Raw genomic sequence first — 23,334 nt, forward strand, 5'->3', positions numbered from 1 at the left:
GTGCACGAAAAAAATAAACTTACAAGTGTGTTCATGTGTTCAAAACTGGGAGTGGTGAGACAAATACCTTTCTGAGACAGCGGATTTCACCTGCGTAGGCAGCTTTTTCGTGAGATTGTCGACTGGCAGTCGCCATGTACTGAAGTTGTCTGGATGAGCGACATAATTTACTGACTACTGAACAAACGGAGCACACAGAGAAGACATTACATGAACACAGCTTAAAAGTCCTCACACGATTGAGTAAGTATGTTTTGTTATTGTTTGAATTATACATCTGTTTACTAAACTAAGTACTGTGCTAGTTATCGGAATATTTAAGTGGGAGTTTAACTGTAGCACCAAATTGTAGATCATACAAATGGTTGTCAGTGTTATGTGAGCTTTGAATAGACAGAAGTGTCTGTCTAGCTGTACCCTTTTATTTTAATGCCAAGTTTGAATATCCCTTTAGTGCTAACTGCACTAATATGTGGTGTCATATGTTCAGTCTTTATTTCTGTGTGCATTTGTGCACAGATATGTTTTGTGCATTGTTGCATATCCGTCCATAAATAAAAGTCTAGGTAGAATGTAATTGAACAGGACTGGCAAGGTGTGGCATATCATGCATCACATAAGAGAAAAGGCATGCAGTCAGAAAAGGAGGAAAAGTTTCAGGGAAATTAAATCTTCAGCTAAGAGCACAGCAGTTATCAATTATCTTAGTTCTTGTTAACTCATGCAGGTGAGAGGATGGAGTGAATATGTAGGAGACAAACAACTGGAATCATGCACGTCAGAGATGAAATGCATCAAAAGTCCTCAGTTTATTTTTAGAAGTGACTCATCCTGTCCACATATCAGATGTTACAAACTCCTACCCAACCTGTCCAAGTCTGTTTTTCCAGTTTTATTTACATATGGTTTTATCTTCTAACAGTCAAACGCATGTATAAACACATTCTCACAACTCACTTTTGCTCTTGGTTGGTGTGCATTGGTGTAGCTTCCTACCTAATAGAACCAGTAATCTTTGGTACTGAATTATATCCAGATAGTACATTTGATCCCTTCCTCTTCTTTTCTTTCTTTCCAGCCATGAGTGAACACTTGAGAGGGAGCTACTACGGGTCCTCCCCCCCAGAGCTGAGACTTGTTCTTTTGGGAAACATTGGATGTGGAAAGACGTCTTCAGCAGACACTATCCTGGGCCAGCTGTCCCCCATCTCTCCCAGTGCCTCCAGGAGCTGCCAGCTGCGACGGGGCATCTCTGAGGGCATCTCTGAGAGCAGGAGTGTGACTGTGGTGGAGGCGCCGAGATGGTACTGGGACGGCGGCAAGATGGAGGACAGTGTCAGGAAGGAGACCGAGAGAGCGATGACGCTGGTAGCACCAGGCCCACATGCTATTTTGCTGCTGGTGCCGGTTAACCAATTCACAGAGGTTGGTTGCCGTCTCTCTATTTGCCTTTCTACTTGTGGTTTTTGCTTTTGCCATTATTTCTCATTGACTCATGCATTCATCAATTACTTTTTTCTGGTAGTTTTAAAAGTAAAAGACATGCTTTTGATTTACGTTCCTGTGTTTCCTAATATATACAACATCAAAGAATTTCTCTTAAGGGAATAAGTTCTACTCTCTCGTTACTTCTGGCTTCTGAACTGGAACTCCACCAGTGCTCCATATAGGGGGCGCTTACAGTCCAGTGCAGAATGAATGGGACTCTATAGAGCTATACCCCTCACTTTTCTCAGGATATAATTTTTTGTCAAGTAATTTGAATGTTGCATTCGAAAGGGGAGGCTAAGAAAATACACACTGCTGGGTGTATTTTTTTTAAAGTCGCTTTATTGTTCTAAAAAGCCTTTTAAAATGTCAGTGACGTCATACACATATACGGCCAGAGATACTGCTTTACGGTAAGCTCTGAGTCGCTTCCTTTGTTCTCTCAAAGCATCGACAACACAGCTGACAGGTTAGGCTCTCCCTGTCAATACACGTGCTAGAAAGAGGTTTGCTAATGTTTTAAAGACCACGCCGAAATATTCACTCTGACATTCTGGTTCTGCTTTGGATGCCGTCAAGCGGGATCGCCGATCGTAATCAGTCCTTCACTGACCAATCAGCATTCATTAGCAGAATGCTAGCGTGTTATGGGCAACAACGACTCAACCTGTAAGAAATCGTCTAGGATACAAGTACTCGTTCATTCAACTTTTGACCTATAATCCATGTTGAACTTGCAAAAACTACAATCAAATCTGAGATTTCTCAACGACAATCAGGCGAAAGAGACACATTTAGCCGTCTAGCTCCATAGAGTCCCATTCATTTAGCACTGGACCGCGATCACCCCCAGTGGAACTCTGGTGGAACTGCAACCAAATTCTGTACAATGGGGCTGAATAGGGAGTGGAACGGCTTTCCGTAGACTGGCTTTGACAACATCCATTCATATTTGTAGTACAAGGAACAATATGTTGGTATATAATGTGCATCATTTTTAACCATGTCTTTATAATAAATAATAATTAGCTGTTTAAGTTTAATTACTAATGTTAACTAGCATTTTAGTTAGCAATAATTAGCCTGTGTCCATGTTATCTCCTTACATATATCTACGCTCTCCGTCTCTGCAAGATTGGGAATGATTGAGATTTCTCTTGGCACAGCTACCAGAAGACTTAAAACTTTCAGACAGGTTGCTCTCAGTTGGAGGCTGCGCAGTTGAGGCGGACTTTACACGATGACGATAGCGCAGCGACGGCAAGCAGCTTTTTGTTTACATTCAACATGACGGCCACCAAAGCGCAGCAACCCGTTGATGCCCCTGTCGCTGCTACGTCACCTGGATCGTTGGTCTGATTGGTTGAAGGACTATCTAATTGCGCCCAGAGGCATTTGAGTGGCGTCCGTTGGTGACGCCCCTTTGGAAATGAGCTGTGAATTAACCTTGCCCAGACCCACTCTCAGTTACAACTGAGAAGGGTCTGGTGTCAACCAGGCTAGGAGTCTGGAGATGTTTTTGAGATGAAAAAAGGCTGATTTGGTGATGGATTTGATGTGAGTATGGAAAGTGGGGGTGGAGGCCAGGATTACACCAAGGTTGCGGACCTCCGAGGATGGGCAGATGGCGCACCCATCAACATCCAGGATGAGATCTCCAAAGGAGCAGCGCCTTGGGGGCCACAACCAAGAGCTCTGTTTAGTTGTTGTTCAGTTTGAGTAGGTTGGACATCCAGGCTTTGATGTCATGCAGACAGTTGACCAGGGAGGTGGGGGGGGTGAGCTGATTGGATGGTTTGGTGCTGATATAGAGCTGTGTATCATCAAATAACAGTTGGCAGTAAAATTCCTAATATTAGCCCTAATAGTCTTTTTTTCTCTTTTTCTTTCCCTGGTGTTACCAGATGGAGAGTCATGTGCCTGCAGAGCTGGAGGAAGCGTTTGGGGACGAGGTGCTGGATCACACCCTGGTCCTGCTGACCTGTGGGGACTACTTGATGGGAAGAACAGTGGAGGTATTAGAGTTGTACACTAGATACAAATGTCAAGTCCTCTTCATTTTTGTGTTTTTAAAGTCTTGTATACACGTTGGTACCCTGCAATTCAAATTGAGCTTTTGTATTTATATATATATATAATATTATTTATTATATTTTAACTGGGTTGGCCAGTCTTGTGACACACTGACGCAGGAATTAAAGTAATCTTTCTAAGTAAGTTAGGTTATGCAAACAAATTCAAACAACAACATATTATTTATTATATACTGTATACTTCGTAAAAATGGAAACTGCTGCATTCTCCTTTTGACATCTTTGCAGTATTTCCTCACCATACACTGTGTCCAATTTGGACTTATCAGCTGCTGTTTTTAGCAGGAGAGAGGCAACCCATTGCAAATGTAAATTGTTTTCCACAGGAATACCTGCAGAAAGAACACCCAGGCCTGAGGCAGATAATTGAGCGCTGTCGGGGGAGGTACCATGTCTTCAATAATCGTAAGCGTCAGGACAGGGAGCAGGTCTGTGAGCTGCTGGAGAAGGTGAGATGCGGCGTAGAGAACGATTAATGGCATCAAGACTAGAGTTTGCACGCACATTTTGCAGTAGTATTGTTAACAGCTTCTCTGTTTTATTATTATTTATGGTGGTTATCTCACAATTTAGTCAGTATGGGTGTATACTTACAAAACCCGAATAAAGAGGTACAGCATATTTCCTGATTTTTGTCAAGCACTTTTTAAGATCTTCAGAAAGTAAAATTATGTTTTATTGCAAACTGCAAGTGGTAGAGCTCTTTGTTTTAACTGCTTTGTTTCAGAAGGTTAATGAGCATGCATGTTTTTCTCAGCAAGGCCCTGTTTCTCACACCTATTATCACACCCAGTCATAATCGGACAGGTATTAATAATTAGGCTGATTACATTGCAACTTTGACTGACATGGGAATTGATTCCACAATGGAGATTAACAGCACTTATAAAGTGTGATGCTGTAATTGTAAATGTGAGTATGGGGGAGATTTACTAAATATATTGTTTGTATATTTATTTATGTAACAGGTGGACAATATGGTGAAGGAAAATGGGGAATACCATGTGAAAACAGCTCAGGAGAGAGAGCTGGAGAAGCGAGTGAAAGACAGACAGAAAGAACTTATGGAAAGTTACAGAGCTCAAAAGGAGGAGAGAAGAGAGACTGTCGCTTCAACGCACATCCAAAGCACAGAAACACGCAGGAGTATCGATAGAGAGGAGAACAGCGCCGCCTTGGAGAGGAGGAGGAGGAGGAGGAGAGGAGGGAGGGATGAGATTGAGGGAAGTGTGAGTGTGAGCCAAAGATCTAACGGGCTTCATTCAACGCCAGCACCAGAGCAACAGTCGTATTCAGAGACGCGTGATGACAGGCAGTTGAACAGGACACCCAGTTTCAGACTTAATGCAGGTAAATGTATGCATTTTTGTACCCAATGTTGTTCTACATCACAATATCATGTAGAAAATGGAATGTGAGCACAAAACAGGACTTATATCTACTGTTTTTCCTCTGTAGATGGAGCTATACTCTCACAAATGTCTGAGGTTAAATCAACTCCGAGAGTGGTCACTACTTGTGAGTCACAGGACCACTGTCTCGTATAATGTCACTAAAAAGTGCACTCCTATGATGTAAGATGTTTGAAAATAATTGTCATTTTTAAATTTTCCATATTAAACTCCAAATTTCACCTGATTGTTTTCAGTTCACCAAAGAATGAACAGCTTTGAAGAGAGATCCCCTGAGGTGTCTCCAACCTCCTCTCCTCATTCGCCAGTCTTCCTCTCTTCCCCCTCCTCACCAACCTTCACCTCCTTTCCCTCCTCATTTCCCTCATCCTCCTCTCCCTCCTCATTCCCCTCATTCTCCGTATCTTCTTCATCATCTCCGGAGCTGCGTCTGGTGCTGCTCGGGCGATCTGGAGCAGGGAAGAGTGCAGCTGGTAACATCATACTGGGGCAGGAGGAGTTTGAGTCACGCCCGGACAGCCTTACTGCGATCACTCAAGAATGTGAGAAAAAAAAAGCACTGGTTCACGGAAGACAGGTACGTTTTTAAGATGTTATTTGCTTTCATTTTTGTGCCATCGTCAACCCCCCCCCCCAAAATCTAATCTTTGACACTCGTCTTGTATTCCACCATAAAACAATTCAATCATGGGGATTTCCCAAGAATCAACTCTTCATATTGCTGCATGTTACTCCTTTCTCACCTGCAGGTGGCGGTGGTGGATACCCCAGACTGGTTCAGTTCAGAACAAACTCCAGATGAGGTGCGAGCTCAGATCTCCTCCTGTGTTGCTTTATCCAGTCCCGGTCCACACGCCTTCCTCCTGTGCGTCCCCTTAGACCAGCCTGCAAAGACCGAGCTGCAGGCTCTCGGGGTCCTCGAGGCAGTTTTTGGCCCAGAAGCGGTCCAGAGACACACTCTGCTCCTCTTTACTTACGCAGATAAACTGAAGAAGAGCGGGAAGGCAGGAAATGACAGTGTGGAGGCATACATCGCTGGTCAGCGGGGGGATTTGGTAAAGCTTGTGGAGAAATGCGGTGACAGGTTTCATGTGATGGAGACGGAAGGAGGTGGAAGGGACAGAAGAAATGTGGCACAGCTGCTCGAGAAGGTGGAGCAGACAGTGAAGGAAGGTGGAGGACAGTGCTATTCCCATCCTGCTTTTCAGGAGGCGGAGAACCGAGTGAGGCAGAGACAGTTGGAGATAGCAAGGGAGAGAAGGGGAGGGGAACTAGAGCAAGAAAGACTTGGCGACGTTAGACAGCTCAGCTCTGAAAGGCGGGTACTTTATCCCTACATGCAGCCTGTGGTTGAGGCAGAAGAGGAAGTGACAGAGGATGAGATTGAGAAAACAAGGGATGAGGCAGAGATGAGTGTAAGTACAATGAATATTGACAGCCTTCCTCCCATTACACGTTCCACCATGTCCCCTTCACGTCTCCGTTCCATTATGGAGAAAATTGAGTCAAGTGCAAAGATGTTACCTCAACTCCTGGCAGATAGCTCTGTGTGGGTCAGTGAGGGAGCAAAGAAGGTGAAAGGTAGTCCGGTGTGGGAGACAGTCGGCAGCAAGGCACAAAACGTCCAGAAAATGGTCGTTGATAGTTCTGTATGGGAGAAGGTTGGAGCTAATGTTGGACATGTTTCCAAACTAGTAGGAGATAGAGTTCCCAAGGTAATGGTGGATGGTTCTGCATGGGTGGGATCCGGAGCAAAGTCAGCAGCAGCTAGTCCTATGTGGGAAAAAGTAGGATCTGGGGCCAAAACTGGAGCTAAACTGATGGCCGACGGCTCTGTGCAAATTGGAGCTGGAATTGTTACCGGTGCAAAGATGGTGGCGCAAAGTCCTGTGTGGGGGAAGGTTGGCTCTGGGGCCAAATCAGGGGCCAAAATGGTGGCGGAGAGCTCAGTGTGGGAGAAAATTGGGACTACTGCTAAACAGGTGCCCATGCTAGTCATAGGGGGCGCATTGCTGGGTATGGTGCTCGGTGTGATTTTAGGGGGTGTGATTGGCGGAGCTGTCGGGGCAGCTGCTGGATCGGCGGTAACTGAGGTGGGCAGACGGAAAATTGGCAACAAAAACACGTTAGAAAAGACAGCTAAAGCTGCAAAAAATGTGGAGAGAACAGTGAACGACAGCATAGACTCTCTGGTAAAACAAGGAGAGAAAGTATTCAAAACTGAATGAAAGGCTGAATAGATCATGTATGTAAAATGTATAACAAATGCAAAAACATTTAGTTGTGAATAAGTGACATAAGAGTGTATAATTAAACAGTGGCAAATATGTATTTTAAATGTATTGCACCAGACAATCTTTAAAACACAGACACTTTTCTATTAGTCTCTTTGTTTGTTTCTTTATATACAAATAGACCACAAGTTAAAGGATTCATTTTAAAATGAAAATTTGACAAAATGAACTCTGCTAAACTTGGCTAAATTTATTTTATTAATGGACATGAAAAGTATTCAGGTGCTTCTCTTACTGTTTGCAAGATATTTCAAATTCTGTAAGAAAGTATAAATGCAATTATTGAATAATTTATTGTTATTTCATGTAGTAGTAGTAAATTCAACATGAATTTCAACTTATGTAAGTCATTTAGCAAGGTACATGGGTCACAGCATTTTCACTGTGCTACTAGTATTACTAGTGCTTAATTAAAAACTATTATATAATTATTGGGTCTTTGTCTGTTTTGAGTGTCACAATGCAAATATGATGGAAAGTTTTATCATGAATTTTTTTTAAATATTTTTCACAATTTCACCGTTCTACACTGACTTTGTTTTTGCATTTACTAAACCTCACAACTTTCTAAACCTCTGCATTAAAAAGCTGTATGCTCATTATCAGCATGCTAAAGCTGCTTTAGGACCAAGAACCTTCTAGCATGTCCAATCCTCACATGGGACATGCAGGTTTAGTCTGTATGTGACTGATGGAAAAGGGCTAATGGCATTTCTGTGTGCATGTGGGTGTAGCAAGAGGGGCGGAGGCAAGGACTTTATCTCTAAGTCCCAGGCTGGCCACCATCACCCTGCTTGGCCTCCTGTATCAAAAGAAGGAGAGAAGGTTTACACCCCAGCAGTCCCAACCAATATTATAAAGTTTTTTTTCTGACCTATACGCCATTGCACTTTACTCTAAAGAATGAACTGGTAAATTCAGGCAGAAGCTGTGATGTTTAGTTGATTTTAATAAAGTTTCTAATATCTTCACGTTGAATTAATAGCATAGTAGTCTTGCATTGCCAGACCAATCTCCACATCGCTGTGGAGTAAGGTCTGGCTACACAAAAACACACTCTGGTTTGTTAGCATTTCTTTAAACCAGAGGGCTATTTCACAAAACCTAGATAGCGGATTAAGCTGGGATTTCCCAGTTATCCTGGCTCAATTTAGCCTTGACTCGGTTTCACAAAAGCAGAGGCACCTAAATTACCATGGAGATTTATTCTGTGCAGCTAGCCTGCTCCCAACCAGGCTAACAGCCAGAATGTATTAATCCTGCGGCCTTTTCTGTTGACTCAGTGGTTTTACCTTATTATTGTCAGCCTGCATTAAAATACAACAGGTGCATATTGCTGTTCAGTTAAGCACTGAAAGTATTTAAAGTTATTTAAAGTAAACTGCTGTTCAGATATTGTAGTTTGATGAATATATTACGGCAGTTGTTGAGATGATTAGAAAACGCTAATGAAGTTGCAAATGTGTTTTAAATTAAGTCTGTTACTAAGGGCAATACATAAAATGCTGTACATGTGTGTCTCTATAGTGGACCAATGCACCTTAAATTATTTTAGTTGATTATTTTTTTTGTATTCTTTAACAATAACAGATCATGTTTGTTTTGGCATATAATATGTAAAGAAGGAAACTCGGCCTCTGTAAAAAAACAAAATGTCCCTTGTCATTTGCAGTGGAAGTTAATATGAATATTTATATTTTAGGCCATGAGAGAGAGGGAGAAACAGAGTGTGAGCTACCTCGCAGTCTGTTACAGAAAGTTGTGAACGCGCATCTATCCTAATTACTTCAGGCTGGCTCGTCCTAGTCGCTCCTCTGGCCTGGCTTGGCCTTTGGGAAACGCACCAAGCCAGGCTGCACAGATTAGACTACTAGGTCAAGCCTTGCTTTATCGGTTATCCTGGATTCATAAATTCTGCTTTTGTGAAACAGCCCCCAGGGGGTCTTCAACGTTTTTTAAACCAAGGACCCCTTAGCTGAAAGAGAGACGGATCAGGGACCCCCTACTACTAATATTGTATAAAATGAAGTTGCATATTAAACTGGGTGTAGGGCGGCCTAAAGCCTTTATACATACCTTTTTAGTACATAGAATATTAAGCTATTAAAATAATAATTGTCGGCATGATTTTATAAATCATCTTTTAATGTTACACATACATGTGTCACAGTAAATCCAGATTTACTGTGTCTGTGTATGGCTACCTTAGTGACTACCTTCCCAATAGGACAGTAAGCCTATCATCAGTGGGGATATATTTGCTTATAATATGTTGGATCCATGTTAAAACATTTACATTTTTGAAAAACCTTTCAGTGACTCTGAGGACCCGCTGTTAAAGATCTCTGCTTTAAATCAATCACAATTGTCTTGGGCGGCGCTAAGCTCTGGATGCCGAGACGATGGCTCTGCAAGATGTTTTGGTGGAACATTTATACCCCGCAAAAGAAAACCACATACAATATTAACTGAAGTTAACTGTTCACACAATATAGTAACGTGAGCTACTTAATTAACTGGATACATGGTTAAACGTAATTTGCTCTTATAAAACTACACTTACCAGTGTAAGGCCGTGTGTATTTTGTCCATAGCAAATCCCCGCCAATAGGTCACAAAACCTCCCAGTTAGATATTAAATGCCGCAAACATATTCTTTGTAAATCTTTACATTCATTCTCCAAAAGAACCAAGCAGGCCTGCCTTGTTGCACAATCCACATTTTCAGTGTGTAGCTTGCTAGCTCGAAGTTTGTCATTGTTTCTCAAAGAGAATAGAGTTAGACATCCTGGAAATGAATTGTCGTCGATTCAGACTCTTAGCTTAGGGACCTTACACAAATAAAGCTGGTTAGTTTGAGGGTGCGAGCAGAAAAAGTTTAGACATAAAGTTAGTGCAAAGATTCTTGTGCAAACAGCTGTGAATAGGCCTTTTCCACAGAAGAAATGTTGACTTGTCATAGAAGGAAAAGAACATACATATATAATAAAATGAATAGTGGCTCAATTTCATTAAGCTGCTTCAGTTTCAGGGTTGTCCACGCTGGCTCACTGTCATGGCTTACTGGGACACTTAAATAGAACAAAGCCATTGTTATAGCAGCTATAATTGATATTCCTATAATAATAATAACGTATTAACTGACAATATGAAAACAATGTGAAATGGGTCGCTCGTAGTGATGAACTTTCAGAGAATTATCATCTGAATCTGCACCTCCATTCGGCTTTACGGAGCTTTATATCAAGTTTAGCTCATTGTTTAGCTGTTCCCTTTTATCGCTCTCATATAGCCATTTTCAGCTGCAGCAGGCAGCTATTTTCAGTAGAAAGAAAAAAGCTCTATAAACTCACTGTACACTACCTGCTCAGCACCAAACAGCAGACAGACACAGTTAGCAACTAGCTGGTGATCATGATGGAGCATTTAGCAGCTAAGAGACATGTTTTTTTTCAGAAGCTAAAAGAGAGTGAATATTGGATTTAGATTCACCAGGTGACCAGAAACACAACCCAAAATGAATGATAATGTTGCTCCGTAACTGCTAGATGTGTAAGCAACTGTTTGCCAACGAGTTCACCATATCAACTTAAAGGGTGATGATATGTCAATTTTGTGTTCACAACTTGTGTCTGCCTTTACCAAGTGGCCAAACAACTGTTATTGCAGGTTTTAATGTTATTAGTAACACCTGTGCTTTTGCTACTCCGACAAGTAAATGTCCACTGTGAAAGAAGGCCTATTCATATAGGCTGCGCAAAATGAGGCAAATTCAATTTTCAATTTCTGACACACAAGACAAACATCTTGACTTGGTGAAACAAATTTTGTTAACAGTGGCTCAGTTCCATCAAGTGTCCCAGTAAGCCATGACAGTGAGCCAGTATGCACCAATACCACCAGTTGACCATGGAACTAGCTCATCTACATGGAATGCAGTTGTTTTAATGTTATTAAATCCTGCTATGACAAGACAACATTTCTGCTGTGAAAAATGTATATTTGTTTATCCTCTAATGCATCCTACTGTGACACCAGGGAGCCTTTTGCAAGAGTGTGCCACATTTATCTTTAATAATAATAATATTTCATAAAGTGTTAAATAACTCCCAACAACACAGCATATTACTTGTGTTGCTGCAAAAACCTGGCTAGAACTTTAGTGTGTGCAATTGCAGAATACTGCAGTACCCCCTTAATATGTGTGTGACCCCTGCCTCAGTCTGTAATGCTCTCTGTGTTTTTATAGCGAGGGGAGGGGACAGATCAGCCTGGCACAGCAGAGCGGGCAGAGTCAGCCATAGCAGCGTTGTGAAAGCAGCTCTTCCTGTTGTGTGGTCCCAAGACCGGGTGTAGGGCTTCCCAGAGCATCCTGGTGGCTGTATTCTTTTTTTGTTTGCCCCCTCTCCCTTTCTCCCATGCAGTGGTTGCCACCCCATATGTCCAAACACCCATCACACACACACACACACACACACACACACACACACACACACACACACACACACACACACACACACACACACAGCCACCACCCCTCCTCCAGGAAACTCGTTGACCGTCAATGAGACAGCACTAACTGTAGGCGTTCATGGCCACTTGATAGAGCCGAGCACGCAGGCAGAGAAAAAGCAGCACTATTGCACAGCTGCAACTTAGCCCCAACTTTCCACTTATGCAACACCCCACCACCATGCTGAACCCCATCTCTAACCGCATCCCACATCCACCCTGACCTTCCTCACCCAACCGCACAACTACAATTGTTGCTGTTACATAAATCTTTTGCCTCTTGATTGCTTGCACACACATACAGAATGCATGACAAAACATGAAGGGTGGAATTTAACTAAGTGCATTTACTCATGTAGGCCTACTGTACTTATCTACAATTTTGAGGTATGTACTTTATACTACTTTTTATGCCATTACATGTATTTGACAACATTAGTTACTAGAAACTGGAGATTCAGATTATTAATTTAAAAATATAAATCAACTAATACATTATTATTAGATTAAGATATTTGACAATATACAAAAATGATAATTTGTAAGTAAGTCAGTCAGTAATTTCACCCCTGACTGAAGCCCCACCTTCATCAAGTGCAACATTAGTGGTGTACACATTAATGAATCAAAAATTATATATATATATATATATATATATATATATATATATATCCTATAGGCCTATATATCATATAATCCAGTGATCTATTATTCTATATTGGATTGCCAAAGTAATGACCAGCAAAAGAAAAATATAAAAATGTGTTAATTAACCTGACGAGTCAGATGGTTTGACACAGAATTATCTGAGAAGCCGTCACTGAAAATTGTTTGTGCAGGTACTTGAAAAAAACAAACAAACTGACAGGTGATTGGATGAACCATCTGTCTATCACATCCGCCATTGTTGTTTTGAACGAACAGCCGCGGCCGTCACACACATGTATTATACACACCTAAACCACTCTGGTATCTGCAAGTAGCTCCGCACCGGACATTGGTTTGGTTAGATGGTAGTTCAGACACAAACACATTAGGCTACTAAAAGCCTGACAAGATGTATTATTTTCATGTGATATGTGATCCAGATTGTGATGGTTACTGTGATCATCTCACACTGAGATTTCTACTTACTGAACACTGAGAGGATACACAAATGTTCCCTAAACGTTTGACAAACACGGCAAAACTTTTGGATGTGTTGAGAAATAGTGCTGACAAAGAGCAGTCTTTGGAGCGCAATAAGAGGATGTCAAATAAGGAACAGCAAACTAAAACACACTTTATTTCTGTCCGGTACAAGTGTGTCACAATGTCAGGGTGGGACCATCGGCCCTGCTTCTCTGACATTAACATTAAAAACCACAACTTCAATTCATGAATGCATTACATGCTCTTCTTTGCAGACACAATAAAGTATTTATATACTTTCAATAATTGTACTAGGGTAATGCAGATTATTTAATTGTACATTTTTGAGAGTGGAACAAAAAGAGAGAGAGATTTACCATTTTATGAGTCTACAAAAGAGGAATTCAAAATCCTGAATGTCTTGACTGAGAAGAGATTATTAGATTTGTATTATTAACACGTAGAAATCAAAACGTACAATGTCATTAGATTTCCAGGATCCTGTTTTGCATAATTGACCCTTCGCTAAGCCGCGCCCGAAAACCGCCACAGGCCAATTGTGGCTTAGCAAACGTAACTAGGCGCGGGAGGTCTGTCAAGCTTTCAAGCGAGGGAAACATACCGAAGCGTTGTGGTATGGATTGTGCAAATCCGATACCCGGTATCCGAAAAGTTTGGACGGGGTGGTGGAATGTTTTCCCTTCCCAAAACTAAAACCCAAGGGGAGAAATGCCGGGCGTGGATCAAGCAGTGTGGGAGGCCCCATTCACAACTAGCTAAATGTCGACAGGATTAGCAAAAATACCTACGTTTGCTCCAAGGCAAGAACACGCTAATGATAGCTAACTCAGCACAGCATTGCTTGGAAATAATGACGGTTCTTTGTTCATAATGCATATATTTGAACGTAAAATAAAATGATTAAAGGCAAGACGGAGGCTCACTGACATACTTTAAAATATATTTCAGCATTTTGTTAATCACTACAAATATAAGCAGGATAATGTTATCATTGCAAAGTGGTCAGGCTAATGTATTGTGTTTATTCCACAAGACTTATGGATAAGATGTTTGATTTATAATTTTTTCAAATTTCACTTACCCTGCTGTGCATGAACATAGCTGTTCCTCAATTTGTGTGTTTCCCATTTGAATGGTCAGCGTATGAGGCGGCTAACATTATGGCATGACCTATAGGCTTTAGCTTCAATTTTGATGAAATTATTCTCTAATCGGTTGCATATTATGTCGTGGATATACCCCTTGAATGCATACTGCAGTCCCTTTTGTCTTGCTCTCTCAAATATTTCACCTGTTTGCCAAAAATGACAAATTATCTCCTTGGGAATGTCTGACACTGGTTATTACATACTGTAATAAATGTGCCAGGCACGAAAGCTTGTCAGGCATAGCAACAGTAACTAAGGAGGGCGGGGCTTAGCGAAGGGTCAATTTGTCCATGTTGTGGATCCACATTGTTTGACATTGGAACATTGGGACCTTACTTGGATATAAAACATGTTCAAGTCTGTTTGCATGTTCTGTGGTGTCTGCATGCCTTACTACTTTCCTAATTGAGCCTTACCCTCAATGTTTACACATCACTGCAAAAGACAGAGATAGTCAAAACTACAAAAATTCTCCAAAATTCCATTTCACTACTTGGGAGTTGAAATGAGAATCATACTGGCTCCACAAACCCCTTTTGGAATTTGGCAGTGATTGTGTGTCCTGCCTGTCAGTGTGACATTTACACCTCTTTGTTTGCTGTCTTTTGGCGTCACCGCTCATCATTTGTGGCTGCCACCATCCGTATCTGACCTTTGACCTTTCCCAGAATGCCCTGTGTCACCAAAGAGGTCTTAGCCCCAAAGCCTTCCTCACTGTCCGTGTCACCATAGCAACTTGATGTTGCTGGGGAGTTAGCCAGAGCAATGACTGAGTCAGTTGAGTCTCTGTGGACTGTGGTGGGACGTGCTGAGGATGGCGGGTCGGCGTGGGACGGAGGAGGAGTGTTGCACTTAAAAATACGGTTCTGTTTATTACTGTCCAACCCAGTGGTGCTGCTCTCGTCCTCAGCTGAGTCCCTGTTCTTGTCTTGTGCTTGGTCATTGAGCAGAGTGACCAAGAAGTTGATGTACTTTACAGCCAAACGGAGGATTTCATTCTTGCTGAGCTTCTTGTCGGGTGGGTGTGTGGGAATGAGTTTTCTCAGCTCTGAGAAAGCCCCGTTGACGTTCTGCTGTCGCCAGCGCTCGCGGCTGTTGGTGAAGACACGCCGAGCGAGTTTCTGAGGAGGGCCTGTTAGACACACATAATCACTGTCTGAGTGTGCAGGGCCTTAAAGGACATAAAAAGATGTTAATATATATTATTATTGTCAACAAATACCATGAAAAAACAACAATGGAATGATCCTACTATCATAATGTGTTGTGTAGCCAATGCCTGATATGTCTTATTCATCTGTGACATAGAACTCAGTTGTTCAAAAACTATTAAAACAACACTGTTGCACTGGGACATCTTCAGTCATTACAGTGAACATGTGCACTTTAGTGTTTATTTTGAGTAAATTCCGCATACCACCTTGCTGCTGTAAATACTCACTAGAGCACCACGTGTATTAATCCGCCGCTGAAAATAGTCCTGCAACAAATTCACTATTTACTCCTGTTTGAATAAAATTTACTTAAACTACAGTGCCCTGTTATTTTAGGGAATTATTTAACCTTTCAAAAAAAATCTAAATATGTATCCATGACCCATTTTTAAAACATGTATGTCTTCAGTAAGAACAACTGTGCATGGGGCTGAAAGCCACACACAAGTTAAGGACGTAGAAAAGTATTGAGAGATCGACTGACACATCATTGCTGTTGTTTTTTTTCATAGAACTTGCTGACCAAAAGGAAAATACAGATTATCTGCAATTTTCTTTTTTTTTAAGTATCATCATACATTCAATATTAACCTTCTCCAGGATCAGTGCAGCATTTCCGTCATCAGTACAATTTCAAACATGCAAACATTCACATACAGTAATTATGGCTGTATCAGTATTGATGTCTCATTCTTTATTTGGTCACACAGAAACTCACAATCATTGATCTCCACCTCAAAGTGCGACGAGGGTCTTCTCTTGATCCGGCTGTTGTTGATGACACCATAGTTTCCTCCTGAGGGACCCAGGTAAGAACTATAGATAAAAACATAGCAAAATGTGACATTTTTGTAACTGCATTTGCGATCAAATGCAGCTAAATATTAAAAAAAAGAATCTCCTCTTGTAAATAGAAAGAAAGGTAGAGTGGTTGGAGAAATCAAGAAGATGGTGGAAGCCATTAACTGCAATGTGATTAGGTTTGTGGCGTTGATTGAGTGTACATGCAGAGTTTTAGCCCAGTCTCATTAAGTGATTTTACTTCAGGGGGATGCAATAGATCAATGTTCCTGCTACAAACAGACCAGAGAGAAGTGAGGAGGGAATCTTATTCCCAGACCTCCATGACAGATGGTGAAACCTTAGATGTAGAAACAAGTCCTACTTTTTAAATAGATGACAGTAGGAGGGCTCTTATAATATCTGCAAAGGAATGCCTTTCTTCGTGAGTGTAAGCTAAGAGTTGCCAACTCTACGAGCCCACAAAAAGCTTTAAGAGATCTGTTTTGTTGTCTTTTGTCAGTTCAACGACTAAATTTAGTTGTAATTAAAAGTAGATGTTTAGTTTGGAAAGTGATATCTTCAGGTTATTGGTTGCACACAATAAAAAAAAAAAATGTTATGATGCAACTTGTATTTAGCGCCCAAATGTCCTGATGAGAAAATGTAGTGTGAGAAATGTGAGGTCCCTTCATAACAGCACACATCCTGCTGTCAATTTCACATAACCGTGCAGCATAGCCACAATTAATCTCAATGGGAAGTCGTGAAATCGCAGCAGTTAAGGTTTCATATGAAACCGAAAATTACTACCAACGAGGTGGCATCATCATCACTAGTAACATCACAGGAAAGCGTTTTTTATTTTATGGTTAAGAGTTCCACACCTGTTTGCATGCCTGCTGAAAAGGAGGTGCATGAGCATGTGGCATGTCTTTTATTTGATATACTGTTGTATCATGTTCCATAGAGAGCTGAAGTTTTATTATATTTTCCATAATTCAGATTCTCTTACAGCATGAAATGCAAACTCCAGAATTGTTTAACTTGTCATGAAACTGCTATTCCACCAACATGGCTGTCAGGAGGTATTTTGCTTACTTGACAAACTGGTGTTCGGCATTTTAGCCATGCAACTGTCGTAGATGTCTTTGTGTTGTTTTTTAAAGTGCTGATACAGGTTCGTAGTGTTACCCCGTTTTGCACAATACCTGAAGCTGCGCATCATCTTCTTTTTTTAAACCAAAATAGTCCCACACAAGTGACATACTGTTCCTATTTGGGACTAAAGTTTCTGTCGAGCCTGAGGCCATTGTACAACAGGTCAAGGTACGGCGTAGCGTTAGCGTGCCAAGTTGATGCTTTCTCTGCGGAGTGCAGACTGCTTTGCTCTCGTGAGTCACGTGACCAAATTGCAGCCTTTGCGATTAGGAAATGGCGTTTTAACATATTGCGATATTATTGCAAATGTGATTAATCGTTCAGCCCTAGTCGGGACCCCTCAAAAGGGGTTGCAAGATTGAGAAGTAGCATGATGATTAACCAATAAGAAAGATGTAAAAACACAAAAGTACATTGATTGTTTTCTGACTTTTCACCAACCTTTTTTTTTCTTGTGGAATAGAAATATTTGCTTCTTTAATACCCAAAAAATATTCAAATGAAACAATCTGAGAAAGGAGGAAATCACTCTGCTTAGCACTCACTGAAGAGGGTCTATATGAGCCAGATCTCACCTGGTGAAGAAGGGGTGTGCAGACAGGTACTGCTGAGGCAACAGGGGTCCTGGGGAGGGAGCTGAATGGCCCCCAGAAGCTCCAGGGCTGGCCACAGGCAAACAGGCCAGCTGACTGCGGCGAAGGTCCCCATGGGGCCCATTTAGGAGACTGGGGATTGGGTGGAGGGCAGTCAAAGTCGTATTAGGGATCGGGAGAGGGGGTTTGCTGTGACCGAGGCTGATGACTGGAATGTGTGGAGGAAGAGGAGAGGATGATGAAGACAAAGGGAAGGATCTGGTGGAGGTTGGAGGTGGTAAAGTGCACGCGGAGGTCTTGGCTGGCGCCGGGAGGAGCGGCGGTGGAGAGGAAAGGGTTGGGGACTCCTTGGCAGAAGCAGAAGGGGCTGTGGTGCACTTTGGTCCTCCTCGCTTCTCCTCCTCCTCTTCCTCCTCCTCCTCCTCCTCGGTCCACATGACGATGGGCTCAGGTGCAGTAGCTGTCCCTACGTTGTGACTGGTTAACGCCGTCGCCGTGGCAATGGGGGACTGAATCGAGCCAGCAGAGGGGACATTCGTGTGTCCCTTGTGCACTGTCTTGTTAGCAGGACACGGGCTGCTGATAGCTAAAGGCCTTTTTTGGAGGGGACTGTGCTGCTCTACGGAGGCACAGGATGGGGAGGAGGAGGAGGAGGAGGAGGAGGAGGAGGAGTGGTGAGGTAGGTTGGGGGGTGAGGTAGGTGGGCCGGTGGGATTTAGCTTCTCCATCATGGTAGAAAAGACTCTTGGGGAATCCTCAGTATTTCTAAAATGTTGTTCCTCCCGGCTGCTCAGTGTGTGTGCCGTGAGAGTGTGTCAGTGTGTCTGTATATATATATATATATATATATATATATATATATATGTGTGAGAATAAGTAACATATTAATTTGTACCACATGCAGCTTGTCCTGCAGAGCCCTTTATACCTCTTCTAACCAAGTGTATGTGTCTTTTACTTCCTCTTCATTTGTTCTGCTTTCTTGCAAATTATGCAATATTTTGCTGCTCTACTCACTAGAAATGTGTATTTTCCTCTGGCCAACCTGCAACCCATCAGATGTTCTTATCTTTGCCAGGGTCAGTATGTGAGTCTTCTATCTGTCAGTTCAGATTATATTTGCCTCGGATTGAGCTATAGCTGTCCTCTGATCCAGCCTTATTACCCATCATTCCCGCCTCTGCTGGCTGTGAGTGTGAGTAAACATAAGCCTGTATTCATTCCCTCACTTCAACATTACAGAGGGTGCCAATGAAACAAATGTTTCAGCCCTTGCAGTCTTTAATGGAGTAGCCCTCCTGTGGTATCGTCTCTGGGTACAGCGTGGAGCCAGGGTGGTTGTTGCGGTCTGATCTGGAGTGGATTTGTCCCACAGTACATCCTGAGCAGCAGATTCTAGGTTTTGAAAAAGTCTCTAGTGGCTGCTCTTTGAGTCTTTCCGTCTATCTGTCTGTCTGTGTGTATTTTGAGGATGTAAGTCAAAATCCTTTTAAGCATTCAAAACGTCCCAGACCCCTGAAGATTGGATTGATATCAAAGAGTCTGTTGAACAAAATAAAAAACACACTCAGGATATATATGTGGTGTATATATAGATATGAAAATATTCTAAAAGGTCATAATTTGCAGATAAGCACCATAAGAGCTTGTACTAAAATGTAAGGAATAGTTGTTGGTTCCCTCAGTGGAAGCTGGTCTACAGTTTAAAATCTGAATTTGATTCATAATTTACAGATTCATCACATACTACTGCCCTGAGTTGATGTTAAAATGCTGGCTATCAAGTTAATTCACTGTTCTCTATTTCTTCAAGGAAGGAGACGTTTGTTTTTACTCTGCTCTGCAATGCGTTACACTCTTATGATTTTTCAGGTTTTGCAATCGCAAGTGTTCCTGTTTAGTTTTTTCTAGTGGTCATGACTTTATTTTGGACAGTTCCCTCTTTCACAATGATGTGCGGACAAGACTTGCAGGTAGTTTTTTATCGTTTCATTTTGCAGCAGCGTTTTATATTTACTGTCATGTAAATATCTTGCATAGAGAAGCAACACAGACAGAAAGTTACAGATGAATATTTAAAAGGTCTCAGATGTACATGGCTATTTTAGCTATTGTTGCTGAAGGCATAATGATTTGCACAATGTTTTTTAAATAATTAATTTTGCTGTTGTGGCAAGAAACAAAGCGACTATCACTACTCGTATACTTCGTTGAAGCATAGATGGTATAGCATTTGACTTTTGGTCAAGCCTGTATTCTCTGGCACATTTCTGCACAAGTTAATAATAAACCTTTATGCTACCAATATTTAATTGCACTAGATTTTTATATATGTCCAATATTTGTGTTTTCTTTCTGTTTAATCAATTTATATTTTATTGCCTTATATTATTGTTTATGCACAATATATTGTATATTTACTGTAACCAGTAGACTGGTTAAGAAATATATATATATTGGGGCACTTGGATAGCTCACCTGGTAGAGCGTGCGCCCCATGTACAAGGCTAAGTCCTTGTCGCAGCGACCGCAGGTTCGACTCTGACCTGCATGTCATTCCCCCTATCTCTCCCCTTTCATCAGCTGTCTTATATAATAAAGGTGTAAAATGGCCAAAAAATAATCTAAAAAAAAAGAAATATATATATATATATATATATATATATATATATATATATATATATATATATATATTAAGTATTTGTAAGTTAATACAGTAAATGGCCATCCAAAAAGCATCTGACATGGTGGGATATTTCATTTTTATCTTCATATATTTACCACTAAATAACCACATTTTATTATCAGTTTTCCAAAAAATGTTTTTACTTAAGTACACACTGTATGACGTGTCACATTATGACAAACTCCAAGCAGATGCTATTTTGTTATTATTATTTATATTATATATTTATACATACATATTTTTTTATAATTGTTGAGGCTGCAAACCATTCATACACTACAGGCTGCATACAAATAAAATAAACAAGTACTTACAAATACATTATGATATCCAGTGTGGCTCGTCTGTCTGTCATGCAAAATCCGTTCAAGTGATCTGTAAACGCACATGTTGTATCTCCTCAGTGTTTAACGCCCTCCTCCTCCAGCAGCCTGTCACTGTCTGTCTGTCTGTCAATCTCTAAGGTCAAAACTGTCTGACACCGCTCAAATCACTTCTCATATTCTGTGAATCACTTTAAAAGCTAATAATTAGATATATTTATAAAAGTCCCAAATATTCACAAAGAGATGAAGTCAGAATTAGACCGTCCAAATGTACGTATTTGTTTTTCGTCGTGAAGTTGCTCCTTTGAACGAAGACACACTCAAAGCATGTCGCCCCCTGTCTATATGTCATTCTCATCTCTCTCTCTCTCTCTCTCTCTCTCTCTCTCTATCTCGCTCTCTCTTTTTCACTGTCCTGTCTATCCTTCTTTCTCCCACTCTCTTCGCCAAGAAGACAATGCTCTAGCTGGTTGCTAGGCGGAGAGCTCTGGTACTGGCAAGTGTGAGGTGGGAGAGAGAAAGAGAGAGAGAGAGAGACAAGGGGGAGAGAGGGAACCAAGTTGCAAGGAGAGTTTTCCGCTCCCTGCTGGACAAGAGGATGTGCTAGTACAATATGGTGGCTCCTGATAAGAGCCTCAAAGCTGCCTGTGGCCTGTAGATAAGGAACCTCCACCACCCCTCCTCCTCCTCCACCACCAATACACACACACACACACACACACACACACACACACACACACACACACACACACACACACACACACACACACACACACTAGATTGGTCAGTCCTAGACTTTGAAGGCATCTTGACTGTTTCCAAGAAAATATCAATATAATAAATAGACAATAGTGTACTGTACACACAAGCACATGCTTCTTCATACACACACATACACATATGGTGGATGTTCATACATAGACAATGCCAAAGAGGCCCTTGGGGAATCAGTAGATACATATCTTAAACAGTCTGCTATTAATGGTAATTTTTAGATCTTGATTGTTCGCTTTGAATCTTCTGAGGATCGTATAATGTGTCTTTGTAGCAGCATTATAAAAACATAAATGAGAGATGAGGAGCAACTATTCCTGAATAGAGCTATAATAGATTATAGTTGATTCTCTTATCGTGGTTATAATCTCAGGATGTCCATTAATCAATCAGTCGATCAACACAATATCTATTCTGATAATCAATCAAGATTTTGTTGAGCAGTCGTGTGTGTGTGTGTGTGTGTGTGTGTGTGTGTGTGTGTGTGTGTGTGCGACGGCATGGTACAAACACAAAAGATCTCTATTCATTGGACTCAAGAGAGATTTTGGGCAGGGGCTTTTCTATTATGACATCAGAGCACACCTGTGTCACTGATCTATGTCACGTCATCATGGTAACTTTCCTCTCCAAGAGCTCCCAAACTTCCTTCCTAAATTTATCTTTCACTCTCTCTCTCTCTCTCTCTCTCTCTCTCTCTCTCTCTCTCTCTCAACCTCAGGGTCAGCACCTCTTTTACATTCCCTCAGTCATTTCCTTCTTAGACAGACTGAAACGCTAACATTATAAAGGCTTTACAGTTACGTGACCTTCAAGGTCCTGGGAAAGAAAGAAAGCAGTTTGCCGAGCAACTGCTCAACAAATCTGTCATCGCCTTCATCATCATCATTATCGTCATTGTGATTTGTTTACATTGTAATCATAATGATCATCATCATTGTCAACGATAACTGCACTGTGGTCTGAATATGCTGAAATAATAATAGTACAACCCGAGTTCAGACAGTGTCATCTTTCGGTCTGTCACACTCTTTTGCGTCCGGCAGCTGTGGTTCCAGTTGATCGCACTCTGTGTGCCAGAATAAAGTTGCAGTGGCACCGCTGTGCCTGCAGATGCTGCATGAATTTGCCTGTGACATATAAAAAGCTACACCAAGGGACAGAGACAAATCCTTTGGGATTAACTTTCCCTGTGCTTTATATGGTACTGTTAAAAGTAATATAATTCGATATTGTAACATTGCTGTTTTGTCAGTACGTTTTGGTTCTTTAAAGGTGTTTGTGCATCTGGTTTTTTGGGGTTCATTCAAAATATAACTTTAATAAAACATGCTTTAAAATGCCTTTAGCTTTTTTTCAGTGATTGTTTATAATTATTTGTGGCTATATGTGCTTCTAGGAAATATAATAAAGAAAAAAAAATACATTTTCAAAGTCAAGACAAAATGATTGAAACAGGCCCTTGACAGAAATAAATCTGACTTATAGCTGAGTTTGTGCTAAAAAAAACATGTGGGTAAATATGGTTTATCAGATGCTAAACAAAGACAAAAATAAATGCATAGAAACATGGCAACAATTATCCAAACTGAACCTGGGCTCCAAAAACATTTCAGAATGCAGTTTTAGTTGCAAAAGCCTCTTAATGTCTTTAACTTTGTAGAGATAAAAACAAATCGGTGAACATTGTGGGCCCCCCTT

General features: G+C 41.2%; 2 protein-coding genes across 4 annotated transcripts; one reads left to right on the forward strand and one right to left on the reverse strand.

The window, feature by feature from the left end:
* Positions 1-23: 23 nt before the first annotated feature.
* On the forward strand, positions 24-7,718 carry LOC144537391 (uncharacterized). 2 transcript variants are annotated; one of them, XM_078281080.1, is made up of 8 exons: positions 24-243; positions 1,079-1,425; positions 3,393-3,503; positions 3,908-4,030; positions 4,550-4,931; positions 5,040-5,099; positions 5,230-5,570; positions 5,743-7,718. In XM_078281080.1, the coding sequence occupies exons 2-8, from the start codon at positions 1,081-1,083 to the stop codon at positions 7,219-7,221; spliced, it is 2,841 nt and encodes a 946-aa protein (XP_078137206.1). In that variant the 5' UTR covers positions 24-243; positions 1,079-1,080; the 3' UTR covers positions 7,222-7,718. The 2 variants fall into 2 exon arrangements, with proteins under 2 accessions (XP_078137206.1, XP_078137214.1); XM_078281088.1 differs by lacking the exon at positions 5,040-5,099.
* Positions 7,719-13,056: 5,338 nt separating this feature from the next.
* lyl1 (LYL1 basic helix-loop-helix family member) lies at positions 13,057-21,367 on the reverse strand. Of its 2 annotated transcripts, none has more exons than XM_078281145.1 (4): positions 20,848-21,367; positions 17,830-19,389; positions 16,032-16,129; positions 13,057-15,231 (listed from the first exon to the last, which is right to left on the reverse strand). In XM_078281145.1, the coding sequence occupies exons 2-4, from the start codon at positions 18,576-18,578 to the stop codon at positions 14,711-14,713; spliced, it is 1,368 nt and encodes a 455-aa protein (XP_078137271.1). In that variant the 5' UTR covers positions 18,579-19,389; positions 20,848-21,367; the 3' UTR covers positions 13,057-14,710. The 2 variants fall into 2 exon arrangements, with proteins under 2 accessions (XP_078137271.1, XP_078137261.1); XM_078281135.1 differs by having other exon boundaries at positions 13,057-15,270.
* Between the last annotated feature and the right edge of the window lie 1,967 nt (positions 21,368-23,334).

Source organism: Sander vitreus, chromosome 2 (genome assembly GCF_031162955.1).
Source record: "Sander vitreus isolate 19-12246 chromosome 2, sanVit1, whole genome shotgun sequence".
NCBI classification, from domain to species: Eukaryota; Metazoa; Chordata; class Actinopteri; order Perciformes; family Percidae; genus Sander; species Sander vitreus.

What these genes read in the sequence shown, in the direction of transcription:
- LOC144537391 (XM_078281080.1), top strand. Translation starts at nt 1,081, where the DNA reads ATGAGTGAACACTTGAGAGGGAGCTACTACGGGTCCTCCCCCCCAGAG. An exon ending in CAGTTTCAGACTTAATGCAG is followed by an intron (nt 4,932 to 5,039) that starts GTAAATGTATGC and finishes TTTCCTCTGTAG; the next exon opens with ATGGAGCTATACTCTCACAA. An exon ending in CACTGGTTCACGGAAGACAG is followed by an intron (nt 5,571 to 5,742) that starts GTACGTTTTTAA and finishes TCTCACCTGCAG; the next exon opens with GTGGCGGTGGTGGATACCCC.
- lyl1 (XM_078281135.1), bottom strand. Translation starts at nt 18,578, where the DNA reads ATGATGGAGAAGCTAAATCCCACCGGCCCACCTACCTCACCCCCCAAC. An exon ending in GCACACCCCTTCTTCACCAG is followed by an intron (nt 16,130 to 17,829) that starts GTGAGATCTGGC and finishes TTTTATCTATAG; the next exon opens with TTCTTACCTGGGTCCCTCAG. An exon ending in TGAGGTGGAGATCAATGATT is followed by an intron (nt 15,271 to 16,031) that starts GTGAGTTTCTGT and finishes ATGTCCTTTAAG; the next exon opens with GCCCTGCACACTCAGACAGT.